Source organism: Paramormyrops kingsleyae, chromosome 15 (assembly GCF_048594095.1).
Source record: "Paramormyrops kingsleyae isolate MSU_618 chromosome 15, PKINGS_0.4, whole genome shotgun sequence".
Lineage (NCBI taxonomy): Eukaryota > Metazoa > Chordata > Actinopteri > Osteoglossiformes > Mormyridae > Paramormyrops > Paramormyrops kingsleyae.
In genome coordinates this window covers 21,935,502-21,950,736 of record NC_132811.1, presented here as the reverse complement: position 1 = coordinate 21,950,736, position 15,235 = coordinate 21,935,502, and the positions used below count along the sequence as shown (strand labels likewise).

At 41.2% G+C, this 15,235-nt stretch overlaps 2 protein-coding genes across 3 annotated transcripts in view; both read right to left on the bottom strand.

The window, feature by feature from the left end:
* map1sa (microtubule-associated protein 1Sa) overlaps positions 1-9,067 on the bottom strand; it is a 30,778-nt gene extending 21,711 nt beyond the window's left edge. For both annotated transcript variants that reach the window (XR_002838439.2, XM_023813274.2), the window contains exon 1: positions 8,869-9,067. Coding sequence is in view for 1 of the 2 variants with exons in the window: in XM_023813274.2 (XP_023669042.2) it covers positions 8,869-9,025 (157 nt within the window). In the remaining variant the exon portion in view is untranslated. The remainder of the gene's footprint in view (positions 1-8,868) is intronic.
* A 2,931-nt stretch (positions 9,068-11,998) lies between these two features.
* On the bottom strand, positions 11,999-15,231 carry LOC111844660 (cocaine- and amphetamine-regulated transcript protein-like). Its single transcript, XM_023813324.2, has 3 exons — positions 13,281-15,231; positions 12,891-12,974; positions 11,999-12,708 (listed from the first exon to the last, which is right to left on the bottom strand). The coding sequence occupies exons 1-3, from the start codon at positions 13,470-13,472 to the stop codon at positions 12,601-12,603; spliced, it is 384 nt and encodes a 127-aa protein (XP_023669092.1). The 5' UTR covers positions 13,473-15,231; the 3' UTR covers positions 11,999-12,600.
* Between the last annotated feature and the right edge of the window lie 4 nt (positions 15,232-15,235).

Below are 15,235 nucleotides of genomic sequence, written 5' to 3'. Positions count from 1 at the left end.
GTATACTGACCATAAACTAGAGAAAAACATGGTCCCCTTTCCAAGTTTATCTGGAAGAGAGTAACTTAGCACACCGAGGCCAGCAACTATAATTCCTACTCAACCAAAAGGGATGACTCGTTGTGTAAAATCAGGGCGGCTTGGCCCCAGAGCTACACGTCTGTCTCATAGGTTCATGAATTCTTCACACGTAGTGTCAGACTGGTGCCCAATGAAGAGGAAGTGGAAATTCCGAGGCAGGGCAGAAGTGAATGACACATAGCTCTCGGGAAATGAGTGCAACCATCAGAACGTAACCAGAAGAACAAACAGTCGAGCTCATTAAATTACAAAACCACACCTTAAGTATCAGTGCATCATCACCATCATCACTTAGCCTGAAGCTGTTCCAGGATCAGGCCTGCTGCCATGAATTCACAGTCATCATTCATTCTAATGTACACCATGTTCCCCAAGTTTCCCTGAAACACTGGGAAACGTGGACAATAAATCCACAAAGAAACCCAAAAACACACCTGTTATCTCCCTGTAGTTCAGTGTCAGCTGTATTTATGCACGGAAATGAAGCCATTATTTTAAGTCCGCAGATGTTTTGACGAATGAGAAGGCCTTGACTTCCACAGCAGAGTTTAATCAAGGCTCCGTGCACCAGAGAGGCTTCAACAAAAAGTTCAAGTACTACAGACGATAACGAAGCTTTGCAGATAACTTCTAGTTTAGGCACTCCAGCCCCATGTGTCCTCGAACCGCCGTACGTCCTTTACCAAGGCGTGATGGAGGCTTTGTGTGATTCTGTGGGCAAAGTCTCTGTGCCTGTGATTGGAAGGTCACCAGTATGTGTGTCTGTGTGCATCTCAGGAGAGCAAGAAGGCATAAGCGAAGACTGAATTCCACTGTAATTGCTACCTGTACAGTGACAAAGGCTTTCTATTTTAATCTGTTCACCCACATGTTAAGGAAGGAACCCAGCTCTAGTTTTGGGGGCTGAGGGTGGTCATCAACTGGCACTGCTCAATCAGTTTGAGCCCAAAAAGGATGCAGATGGACCTCACTGCACAGACACAGTATGACCTCAAAGAGCATCCGCATTTCCCATAAGGAAGGCTGACTGTAGCAGCATGGTCTTGCAGTAACAAAACATCCACAGGTACAGTTGTGGCCAATGGCACCCTGAGCTGTACCTCGACACACAGGTCGCAAAAGCCCAAAACTGCATTCTCCGTCAGCATGAACAGACAAGACCATGCAGATAAACGTGCAATTTAAGCAATGCAATGACCGCCTGATCTAAATAAAGATAAACCAAGCTGCCCCACACGGGCTCGACAACAGAGCAGCTGACATAACAAGCACTTTAACCTTCAAAATCCATATTTCTTGGCACGTGTGAGGAACAGGAGGGCTGTGTTTAAAAGAGGACAAAGTTCATTAAAATTAAACACCTAACGGGAGAACAGTCGAGCCTTTGAACAACCCGATATGAGATGTTTTGAAGTGAAATGAGCAGGCATGGCCTCGGAGGCTGAGTGTGGCAGTGGGGGTGGGGTGTCGGACTGGAGTTGAGGGGAAGCTGAGCCAACAAAATGGATAGCTGGGCAAGGGCATGGAGCAGGTGGGGCTGTCCTCCTCAGTCTCTCTCACACACACACACACACACACACACACACACACACACACACACACACACACACAATCTCTCCTGGCCCGGAAAGACGGCCTGTTCAACCTTGATGCTCCGTCAAACTAAATCTTGCCTGTTGGCTGACAAGAGCAACTTCTCCCCAAAAAGAAAATCGTTAAACATACAGTAGTGACTCCAGTGAGCGTAACAAAGACCTCCACACAGATGCACACCCAACCCCCAGCAGCTAACAAAAACCTAGCTAAACCACAGCCACAACACCTCTGCATGCAAACTACATGCCAGAGGTGTAATTCTCCATGCAGCAAGTGATGAAAACTGATTAAATACCCCTGTCATGACATGAAAAACACAGGAATTTCTGAAGCCAAGAATAACTACCAAACTAAACAAGACATGCATTAGAAATAAATCACTTAATATCTGAGCAGGCTTCCATCACAGCGTCACAGTGAGTTTGTCCTGGAAACATGGAGACTAAGGGAGGGGGCACCAGGAACAGGGTGCCAGCCCATTATAGGGCACAGACACTCACATCATACTTAGTTTAGAGACACCAACGTGCCTAAATCACATTTGTCAGCTGTGGGATAAACCTCACTCAAATACAGGAAGATAATGCAAACTCCACATATCCACAGAGCCAGAGACATTCAAGTTTCCTTTACGGTAAAAGGAAATTACAGTCATGCATAGCCTAACAACAAGGATAGATTCTAAGAAATGCTCCGTTAAGGGATTTTGTTGTTGTGCAAACATCATGCGGTGTACTTACACAAGCCCAGATGGTATAGCATACTACACACCTAGGCTACAGTAAACTTTTTTTTATACAAGTACACACTAAAATAGACATAAATTACAGTATAGTAAATACTTAAACCAGTAGCATAGCGATCATTATGAAGTTTTATGTACTGCACATAATTGTACGTGCTATACTTTTACACGACCAGCAGTGCAGTAGGTTTGCTCACACCAGCATCACCAAAAACACGCAAGTTATGCAATTGTGCTACGTCACAAGTAGAGCTGCACAATTAAAAAAAAAAAATTTGAATTATGATTTTTTTTTTTTTTTGCTTAGAATTGAGAGCACGATTTTCAGTAACAATTTTTTTTCTCAAATTTAAATGTTTATTTGCACTCAAACTGCAAAAGGAAACAACATGATTACGCCAAACATATGATTGATCCAGTATGGTATACCAACTTCTGACAGCAGGAAGGAAATGCTCAACTGGCCATTCAAGTAGGGTGACCGAAACAGCCATACCAACAGTTCCAGTACCAAAAGTGCCAATTGGGTACTTTCTTGGTACTTCAGTACTTTGAAGTGGGAAATGCTTTCTTTGTTGATCAATTATACAAACAGCCTGCCTCGGAAACGCAATACAACCGCAGTCTTGAAAACAGTTGCGAACTCAGAAAACAATGATAAAAAAATAATAAAGATCATAACAATGGATGTGTGGATAAGTGACCCAGAAGAACCAGAGATCAGGATAACAAGCAATGAAGTATTTTACATAATATCGTAGGACAGCACAGTATTGGGAAATTTCTAAGTATTGAAATGTTCTAATTAGGGGTGCACCGATTGCAGTTTTCTGGCCGATCAACGATCACCGATCCTTAGGCAACCTTACCTGCCGATCTCGATTTTTTTTTGCCGATCTTGTTTCTTTCATAACTAAAAGACAGTTACTTCAATGTTTCCATTTTTATTGAGTAAATTGATATGAATACTCACAAAACATGAGGTAGTGTCCTCAAATATAAATGAACATATAAATGAGCATTGCTGTTTGAAGTACAAAATCATATTTTTTCTTCCAGACTTTAATTTCTCTAATTTTGTAAAAAAAATATATATATATAGCTGTTATGACACACTTGTCCAAAAAATAGGGAGGGAGGCAGCCTGCACTGCACCTCTCTCGGGAATGGGAGAAAAGGCTGATTTAACCCTCTGGGGCCTAGGGGTAGGAAACACACTTTCACTGACTGGGGCATGATCACACATTTCATCACACTTAATTCATGGCAAATAAATTATTTCTTATATATTTGTTTTGCCATTACACTCATCTTTATTTTAATATATATTGTAAATATGTCAGATTTTTGTTAAGTTTGAAATTTGACATCAAAGTATAGACATTGCAAAATGCAGTTTGGAACACTTGCAGAAACATTATAAAAGTATAGTAAGCAATGCTGGCAGTTTGTTTTGATCCCAGATATCTGATCACCAAAGTCTTGGCTACATGAAGATGACTAAATGGTGTAGATGCAACATTAATTTGGATAAATAAATAAGAAAAACCTAACTCATGTAACTATTTCTGGCTCCTTTCATTGAATATGTAGCAACTTTCATGTGTATGAATGAGCCATTGTCACCTGGTCACGTCCCCAACCCCCTTTTATGGCGCTGAAGGGGATGTATCTGGATCGCGTTTCACCGTTGCGCTGTTAATCAAATTACCATGCTAATGCGGCTATTTAGAATGTGAATAGCGATCTTCGGGTGAGAGCGGTACTATACACGCCCCCGATGCAGGTAAAACAAAGTAAGATGACATGGTTTACTTTTTTGCCGATTTAACCTAATTAAAAAAACTTCAATACTTCCGACAATGGACGTTTTGAAAAGAAGACAGATTACGGATTTAGCCAGCGTTTTTTTCATGATTATACATTAAGATTTCAGCGAGATATTTATAAACTGAAATAGACGCGAAAAGTACGCGATGTCGTCGACGACATACTCGACCCCAAAGAGTTAAAAGCATATAACCAAGATCGGTGGATCTCATGGGAATATGGTCGATTTCTGATCCCCTCAAATTAACGTGATCGAGGCCGATCGATCGGTGCGCCGATCGATCGGTGCACCCCTAGTTCTAATAAATATTGGGGTATTTTTAAAGCAAAAAAGGACATACATTTTTCCAAAACCCGTCTACGAATGATTTAAACAGCAAGGACGTAAATGATTTTGCATGCAGCACTCAGGTAAACTTTAAACTGATTTTTAAACATATACTTGACAGTCTTGAAGAGAAATAATTAAAATTGCAAAATGTTTTCATATGGCAGAATAAAAATGTTTTAGCGAAACCTAAACTCCCGGCGCTATAATGTCCGTTAGGTAAGAAAAAACCTGATCTTAATCTAGTGGATTAGCGATGTAAGAATTGCACATGCACAACATACGATGTTGGTATTAATATCACACATCAGCTAACTCCATAAAATGCTACAGGCAATTTTCAAATTCAGTACAAAATACCCCACCTCACGCTAAGATGGTTTTCCACTGGCATAAAATTCACAAGCTACAGCATTTTCATTCACTTTTAATGTGAATTAAATTAGCTGGACCCCTATACGCTATGCCCGTCTTCCTTCCGCCACATTGCCAAGTAATCGAGAAGGAAAATTTTAACGAATGTTTTTAGCGATCGAGTAATCCGGTTTAAATCGAGTGATTGTGACAGCTCTAGTGAAATCCCATCATTAGGCCGTCCTTATTTAAACGTTCGGCAAAACTTCACAAGATTAACACAAATAGGAAGAAATATAAATACTATCCAAAAGTAGGACAGTACAGGGCATCGCAACTGGAGGGAAAAGGAAGCTGAAGCAACTTCAGAAAATCGTTCAACACATTATTCATCCAAACGCAGCCCATAGCCTATGTCAAATCAGGGTCAACACAACACTGGAATATTTTAGAGCCGATTCAGGTAAAGGTGGGTCGGGGTAGGGGGACGGGGGGGCTGGAGATGAAATGCAAGTATATTTAAGGCAGCTATGTTTCCAATTCTCAAGCAAACTGACACTGGGTGATGTAAGACCTCATTGAGCAAGAAGCTGACTGCCCCCGTTCACAGTGGAATTCCAGCTTCCCGACGGTTAATATCACATTACGTGCTGCAGGTCTGGGCACTAACATGCCGGCGCAGTAAAATGGCAGCAATTTATGAAAATCCACCACAGCCCACAGACTTTCTAAACAGTTGCATTGCCCACGAGGAAGGGCTGCAATGCGAGCTGCATGACGGTCAGCTGGCTGACTCTTCGGCGACACAGAAAAGAGGAAGGAATGGACTGATGAGACGAGAGGGCGGAAAGAAGTCTAGATTGAAACAACACAGCAAAAGTGGCGGGCAGGAGCTTTAGAGGGCCCCCCCGGCCATGACTCCCCGCTGAAGGCAAGCGTGTACCAGTTTCTGTTTCATATTGACCTTTAGACCTATACAATACAACTGTTGGAGTGATAAACATGCGCAAGGCCTACCTTGCCCCAACACACACACATCCAGCTTGCCCCGCCCTCTCCAAAACAAGCCGGTCGGCCCTTTATGTGGCACTCCCGAACCCTGCACACTGCATGTCCCAGACGTCTCCACACCCAATCACATTTCAGAGCCAGATGCCTCTAAGGACTCACAAGGGCAACAACAAAGATCCAAACATGCCAGCACCCGTGAGAGACGTTTCCACTCTGCCGTTCCCCGGCAAAGCAACATCGCCGCAACCAGGCTGCATTATTCATGCCCTGCAGCACAGACAAGGTCTGTAATCTTGCCATGCACCTGCGGTACGGTTGCAATTAGAAGGCAGGAACCATAATTTTACAGATTAAAATGTGTAGGTGAGGAATAGCATTTAACTTAATGATGTTTACCCCCCATAAACAGATCCTATATCCTGGTCTGCTCCAACATGCACTAGACAAATCTGCAAAGATCTTACAGTTTTCAGAAACCTTTCAGTTGGAAAAACAAAAGCGTAATAGAATATTAAAAGCAAACCATCTTCAATTATAATTATGCAACAGAAATAAATGCCAGAGGTTGTGAGAATGCTGAAGATTTTTTAAAGCCTGGAAACCAAAACCAGAGACAGATACACGATTTTCCTACTGATATGTCCTAATAGATAGAGGTGGTCACATGACTCAGAGTGCAGAACAAGCCATGCTTTTACAGCATAAGCCACATTGTAACCATAGAAACATGGATGCATACGACTAATCATGCCTCCCAAGGTAAGGCTTGTGGGAAGTCTCCATTTTAAGCCCTACAAGATACCATTAGGTCTGCACAGCTTTTACAGAGCATCTGGATTTATTTCACACCAGGGCTGTATTATTCTGCTTGCTGAAACACATTTGCTCCCAAGTGCTTTTGCCTGAGACAGACATCTATCCTCCCTTAATTACCCTCACCTGCCCCCCAAATTATGGCTGAGACCCCTGTTCTGAAGTCACACTGATGAATGAAGTCTGGAGCTTTCTGGTGCTTCAGCACCCTGCCAGAACAACCTGATCAGCAACTGGCAGCCATTTAATGACCTTGCCCTGTAGGAGTCACATCTCTGAAGATATCCCCACAAATTAAATGCAAGCGAAGAACAGGCACAAACATCCGTCTGAACAGCAACATAAACAAAGTAATAGCTAATCACATGATTATTTTGGTCAATAGTGAGACCATGACTATTTAACACGATTCTTTATTGACTCTCGGAATATCATGCATTTATTGAACTTAATAAAAAGTTTTTAGCAGTGCATTTCTTTGTACAACCGAGAAACAAAAATAGGCTGTAAAGGGGCGCACTGGGTTTGCAACAAGACAAAACTGGAGCATTATTGTGAAATAAAGTGTGGCACAATTTTCTCTCTATTTTGTTTTCATAATCCATTACTACCACACGAAATTGGACTCCTGCTTTCCTATTATGCTGATCTGGACAAGGACTCCATTGCAGGGCAAGGGGCTGCACTCCCTGCAAAAACAATGCCTGACAGCCCCTTTAAAAACATTTCATAGGCAGAGCTGGCCAGCTTGTTTTACATTACGATGCCCTGACAGGGAGATGGGGAATCTCACTGTTGATACTTCACAGAGTTTTATTTACTCAACGCTAAAACTTCGCAGTCCGTAAACACAAAGCACCATGAGGTCACGCAAATCCTGGCAATTTTACAGGTACTTCCTCTCCGTTTTATGGAGGCTCCAATATAAGTTGGCTGAATCCTGTCCATTCTTTTACGTTTTAACTTCAGATAACCACACATCCGACCTTGGCGTCAATATCGACGCTGGTTTTTAGGGAGGATTCAGCCTCCCGTTAACCGCAGACAGGCCGGGGTCACGTCGCTCTTCTGTTTTAATTACATCAGATCTCCCAACGTTTGTAAATTTTACAGTTTCATGGCAAACAAAAGCGACTCTGAATACACTGGCTACATTAGGCCTGTTTGTTTTACTGAAATTAAAATGAACGGCCGCCAATAACACAAAAAATGCATATTCCCCGCAGGCACCCCGCCGGCGTTTACCTGCACCAGACAGATTTTACATTTTAAGCATTTATATTCTCTGTCCGATGGGTTTCATAAAATAGACATTATGTACAAAAACTTCCTGGTTGTCAATCGTGAGAAGTGTGATTAAACTGCAAAAGCTTAAAAGGACGCATATATTTACAAGACGCTGAACAGGGTGCGGCTAACGTGAGAAGCGGGACTGGCCGCTGCACCTCGGCAGACACGGCGACCCAGTGTTTTTCTGATGACATTACATATAACGATTTATTTTAACATCATGTTTCTATTTCTGGTAATCGTGATAATTTCATGTGCAACCGGCTCCCCTTTGGTTGCAGCCCGTGAGCCCCGCAAACACGCAGATCTCCATCCACGTCCATCGCCGCAGCGCCGACGTTTGCGGATCCGAGCCAAGCAGCCGGCAAACCCTCCGCGCCTCGCCTCTGGTTGGGGAAGGAAACGCTCACAGCCCGGGGCTTCAGCGAAAAACAGTCGATTTCTTTACTTTTAATTGCGTGGTCGCGCCTCTCTGGAGGTGTACCGAAAGTGAAATACGAAAAGCTGCAAATGCATGAATAGTTTAGAGGGGAAAATAAGTGCAGCGTGTTCGTCTGGTTCCACTCCCCTCCCATTTTCTCTACGACATGTGGCAAATGGTCTTGGCGGCTTTTGATCACCCCCAGAGTTCAGGAAAAAAAACCAGAAACCTCTTTGTATCAAGGGCTACCCGTGAATCCGAACCGCACCGCGACCATCCAGGTCCCCTTAGTTTCCATCACCTGTATTAAACAGCCAAGCCAGGAGATACAAATGCATCGGCAAAGCGGAATTACTAGCTGGTACAGATTCATACGGCAGCCTGAAATGCAGCATTTACCTCTTTCGACCTCTTCCAGCACGTATTCCACTAGGCCGGGGCGACTGTGCTGTCCGATGACGACAAGCAGGGAATACTTATCATTGCCAAAGCCAGGGTGAAGAGATCGGCTGGTATTTTCTATCCTCTCCATCTCCCCAGACTGTCCTGTCGCCATATTGCGAAGTTTGACTAATGGGATTCCAGTGAGAAAGTGCCGATTTATGAAAAGGGGCGGGGGCCTGGTGACTGGCACGTCTCCCGGCCAATAAGAATGCAGGCGGCCAGTAGCCCGTGGATGTCCGCTTCAAAATCAGAAAAGAAAAAACTCCTAAGTCCGAACTAAAAATGTCGAACGTTTTGCCATTTTCATTGAAATGATCTTTCGGATATACCTGTCTTATATTCGGTTTCGTATTTAATATTAAATTGCATCAATCCCTTAAAACCTTTAAACTGATTTAGCTCAATGATATTATACTTATTAATCTTTGGCACTGGTATAACTGCACATTAAGTCCATTTTTAAAGATATCTCGGAAGTAAAACTTAAACACCAGAGTTACCAGGATCCTAAACTATTTCCAGATTATTAGCCATTATGAAATTTCTGGGTTTGTCATGACTGCCAGATACCAATAGTTTCAAACCTATGTACAAACGCTTTAGCACTTTGACTGCAATTTCCTCATTAGGTAACTTCATGTTGATGAATTGAATTTGTTATGAATAGATTTCTTAACTTCAGGCAACTTAGCGCCTCTTAGTGGTTAAATATAGCTTAGTCATTTAAGGCTTTGTTTGAAGCTAGGTGATTCTAAACCCTATTTACCCCCCCCATTTGTTGTTTCAGGCCCCCCACCAAAAAAAATAATTTCCTAAAACTTTTTAGACCTTTCAATTTGTCCTGTATTTTCATATACATGTTGTACCCCCTGTTTAGTAAATTTTGTGGGGGATTGGGGGTGTTGTGTCCCATATTTCTTTGAAGAGTGGAGCCCTCCTGAAACTCAAATCCTAGAATCAGCCTTGCTTTAGAGGTTTGTATAGTTTTAAAAACTGGTGCTTTATTAACTCTTTATCAGGGCTGAACTGTTTGTCGGGCACACCTGGCAGTTTCCAGGTGGACTGTTGGGTATGTGATCTGGGAAAATTAATCATTAACTGACTAGAACTTGAGGAAGTGAAACCTTCAGTATGGACATTTGTGATCCAGAAAGTACAAATCCAGGACACAATTTTATTTCAACCAACCAGTTCAGTGCTCTTTGACTGTGACTCTTTATGCTCAACTAGTTGGTTGAAAGAAAATCTTGGTCTGGATTTTTACTTTCCGGACCTGAAAAGTCCACCTACTTAAACATACTTTCAGCCTGTCTGGTTCTCCAAGGGGAACCACTCAGTCTCAACATCTGTTTACTAGAGTGTGGTGTGAAAACCATATAAAGACTGGGAGAAGGTATGGACCACCATAACCACCCCACTGCTATTGCATCTGTCCATTTTCCAAGTGCTGATCCACTACAGCTTCCTTGAAGTTTTCTGTAACTGCAAATACAGAATGTAAACAACTACAATTACATCAGACACCCACAGGGGCGCCGTAAGGGGGTGGAAAGCTAGGACGATTCCAAGGGCCCCTGAGTGACAGGGGCCCTAAAAAATTAGGAAAATAACTGGATTGGTTTGGACTGGGGGGCCTAATATGATATGCTTTCATGGGGCCCAAAATCTCTAGCGGCGCCCCTGGACACCCATACAGCAGAGCTGTAACATCCTGGGAAGCCTCAATGGAATTATTTTTATATATAATTTAAATATGGAAGCATATACGATGAGACAGCAATTCTACTTTTCAGAGAAGCATGGCCATAATGTAGATTAATGTAAATTATTATGTCAGTGAAGCAGAAGGAATGACTTGGCCCATACACACACGCAACCTGTCAAAATTTTGATGCAGCACAATGTTTCTGGGCTGAGATTTCTTATATAGGTTTCTTAAATTCACCAAATTCGTATTTTAGATTGGCTGTACAGACAGAGTTATATTCAGGGGCGTACCTAGAAATTCTGAGCCCCCTGACAAAATGTCAACTTTGCCTCCCTTCCCTCCACTGGCCAATTTTAATTTATAAAATGTAATAATTTTACATATTGAAGGTCCTCTATCAAGTGACGGACCACCTGAATCTGGCAGGGTATCAGTGGTCCTCTGACATTCCTGCTTGGATATCATTCCCTATAATTAGCTATTTCTTCACATTTCATGACTTTGGGACTTTGAGTGGAAATCCATGATGGTATAAGCGTTTCGTAAAACTGAAACTGATACGTTGTTGCTGTTTTACTACGAGGGACATATTTCTGTAAAATCCAGAATTAATTTGTAAGCCATCACTTAGAATGATCTCTAACTGAATTGCGGTTGCCACAACCTTCAGGACAGAACGCTCGTCCATTTCAGTTAAATTTGATTAAATATGAAAATGGAGAATTATATACATATATGTCTTCGTTTAAAAATAATAAAGCTATTTAATATCATAAAATATGTCATACTTTTATCACAATGTAATACGTTCACCAAACAGCACTGCGCAAATGCCCCCTTGTGGCGGATTTACTGAAAGCGGGAATGATAAAAGATTTTACAACAATCCGATTCGTTCTCATTTTCCATATTATTCAAAATAAAATTATTTGTTTGATGTTACGTTGTAAAAAAAATGACTGACTGAAATATGTTTGATTTTCATTAGACGAAAATTATTTAAGAAATTGAAACTGATTTTCTAATTTTTCTTTTCCGTTAACGAGCTAGCTAAAAACTAAAAACTTTTAGTGTATGGAGAGAGTTATGAATAATGAGTAGCGGGAACTATTAAATATATGCGTTAACACTAATGACTATGTCGAATGTCACATTTTCTTATATGTGCCATTTATTAAACTGGGGAAAAAACAAATGATGGAATGTTGTACGAAGTATAAGTGTATAACGAGACTGCAGAAAACGGAGAGTATTTTAATCCTGCTGTGTGTGGATAGGCTACTTGATTTGTGATTAGCCACAAGAAAACAGGAAAATCTTTTTTTTATTGAATAACAAATAACGTACATAAACAAATTTGAAAGTACCTACCTTTACAATACAGTTTTCAGCAACCATTTTTTTCTGTTTTCTGCAAAGGAAGGATATATATATATATATACCCCCTAATTACCATATTCTAAAGTGACGTGAAATTTCACATAACACATAAACTAAGCAAATATTAAATTATAAATTTGTGTTGTGATTAAGCAGGGAACATAAAAGGGAGAATGAATTTGGGAGACAGTGGCAAATTAGGGGCGACATTAAATTACCTATATATACGATTATACAAGTATAGCTGGGGAGTATTTTACTGCCATATAAAGCATGCAGCTGTAACCTGAGGCATGCTGAAATGAGGTGCAGCTCATGAACTTATGCTAAGCCACTAACAACATATTCCATAAAGGGTCATTTACGTGTGCTTAGCCCCTTTAAGCTGCAAATAGAGTGTTTTGATATTGGTACAAAATTCAAAGCGCTACAAATGTTGATCCTAAATCGACTTCCAACAATGAAATCTGTTTCAAGATATTCAGACAACCTAAGATCAGATGTTCCAGAAACGGAATAAATGACAACGATATGTTTTGATTTACTGTAATGCACAATAGAGTAAACAAACCCCAGTTTATTGTTTTTGGATTTTTTTTCTACAAGCACTTCAAGATGGAGAAGTTACAGGAGGTCCCTCGCGGACAGTTGCACAGCCTTCCGATCCTCGCGCCCTTGCGCACCGCACACTGTTCGCCTGCATCGCACTGAACACGGCAACAATAACAGTTAGCGCTTGCTCAGTTAAACACGATAGCTCAGCACAAACATAATATAATCTTCACATAGTGTTGTTCTTTTAAAATTGTACAATAATTTTAAAATAGAGACAAATGCGATACATTTTAGCTGGAGAAAGCAATAATTTTATTTTGGATGAGAGCCTTACCGATGGGACCCAGCCTAATTTCTTCTCGGCTGACGGCAGTCGCTTATTCTTCAGTTTTTCTAGGACTTCCTGCAAGGCTTCGATCTACAAAAATGCGACGCACTTTAACAACGTTGCGATATGATCCCGCATGCAACTTCCACAAAGTATCTCCGCGTAGAATCTTGTTTGTTTATTAGTTTGTTTCTCTGAGTTTAATACATTATAAATTCTTTACTGTCAAGATAATACAAAAACTTCTCGTCTAAAAATATTTAAGATGATACTTATTATACGACGAAAAACAGGAATATTTATTATAGGGTACTGTCAGTGACTACATTGAAACATAAACAACCAGAAAGTGCACCATTCTGATATAATTCATGTTAAGTTAGCATTTATGTTTACCAGCTCTTTCTCTTCTTGGGTCTTGTCCTGGTTCTCCGGGGAACGCATTTCCAGCGACTCGTCACAATTAACCAGAAGAAAAAGCAGGGAGCCGATGACGCCCAGAAGCCTGAGCCGTCCGATGACCATAGTGCTAACAGACGCTGAACTCAGGAGAAGCAGCTCATTGCCCCCGACCGTCAAGAAATCCATTTTATACTGTAGGTACTGACATCAGCTGATGCAATATTAATAATGTTGATTTATCACTGGAGACCTGGTTTCTAAGGCCAAATCCAAATGTCCAGTTATCAAAACCAAGCTATGTTAGTTTTGCGTAGGGGTTAAAAATGCAATCTTCCCTTGAACATAATATTGGCTTCCGTTTCGATGAAAATTTCAACTTAATTCCCACCCCCCAAGATATTAGTTATATTTATTTCAAACTTTTTCCCCCGACCCTGACACAGTACCTGATTCTATCAGACTAAATCGAACACAAGAAGATTTTAAAGTCAAAATTTCATCATGGTTGAGAAACGGTCGGCATCTATTGACAGATTATCAGAAAATCTTCACAGTCCCAGAATGCGGTGATTTCTTTGACTGTTCTTCAAAAACACACCTTGACTGGTTAATCGTCCAAATGAATTAGTGGTAGGGTTAGTGTTTACCACCCTGAATTAATTTCTAGCTGAAAAAAGGTTTTACAAAGAAAGGTAATTATATAGGCCTGATAAATTGTGAATGTTGATATCTTTATAACACAGGTGATTTAAAGATTCAACATTTTGCAAAAAAAAAAGCTCAACAAAAACCTCCTGGCTAAAGCACAATCACATTAATTTCCGTGCTCATATCCGTTTGACGTTTGTGTACCTGACCCTACATGGTGACCAGTATCTTGTTCCAATCTCTCAATGTTAACCTTGCTGCCACTTTGCGTCACTCGCAGAGCGTCACGTCCTGATAGACAGACATTTCTATTAGATTCCATCCCTTTCCCATCTGACCCACTATTAATCATTTTTCTTTCTAAATCAACCCCCCTCCCCCAATGTAGGAACAGTCTTCAGTTACATCTACAACTTTAGCAGCAGACTGGTAATAGATTCCAGACTGATTTCCACCAAACCTAGGAATGTCCAGCGTAGGGCAGATTCGACCACTGCCAGGACATTAGATATGCACAGTGTCTAGCCATCTAATACTGATTCTTCAAACATTGCAGCCAGAGGGCAGGAATGAGGAAGACAATGGCGAGGGAAAACGCTGGCCGTCAGATTTAAATGGATTCAGAAAGAACGTATAATATAGTTTTCATTAAATTCCACAGATTTAAATGTTAATACTTCATCGGTCAAACATAGCATAAACTCAGATATCGCACACCCATTTTCTGGAATGTCCAGTCCAGTTTATTGGCTGTGGGTGGACAATAAACTGGACTGGACATACAACACACAGCACCTGTATAAAAAGAGCCAAAGCAGGCTGTACTTCCTGAGGAGGACTCTGCACAAACTGCTGTCCATTATGGATAATGTCAGGCAGCCTCTGCACACTGTCACACTCAGTGACAGGGTGCTACTCCTCAAATCCAGAACTGACACTGTCATTAACAACCAGAGGAGTACGCTCAGTGACAGGATACTACTCCTCAAATCCACAACTGACACTGTCATTAACAACCAGAGGAGTACGCTCAGTGACAGGATGCTACTCCTCACATCCAGAACTGACACTGTCATTAACAACCAGAGGAGTATGCTCAGTGACAGGATGCTACTCCTCAAATCCAGAACTGACACTATTTATTACTTCTCCCTATACTTTTATCTGTAACTGTAATGTATGTGTATGTGTAATTGTATGTTGTTTGTATGTTGTATGGTACTATGGTGCTACTAGAAAATGAATTTCCCGGAAGAACCTTCCCGAGGGATTAATAAAGTTTTCTACCTGCCTACTTCAGT

What these genes read in the sequence shown, in the direction of transcription:
- LOC111844660 (XM_023813324.2), bottom strand. Translation starts at nt 13,472, where the DNA reads ATGGATTTCTTGACGGTCGGGGGCAATGAGCTGCTTCTCCTGAGTTCA. An exon ending in CCCAAGAAGAGAAAGAGCTG is followed by an intron (nt 12,975 to 13,280) that starts GTAAACATAAAT and finishes GCATTTTTGTAG; the next exon opens with ATCGAAGCCTTGCAGGAAGT. An exon ending in AATTAGGCTGGGTCCCATCG is followed by an intron (nt 12,709 to 12,890) that starts GTAAGGCTCTCA and finishes TGCCGTGTTCAG; the next exon opens with TGCGATGCAGGCGAACAGTG.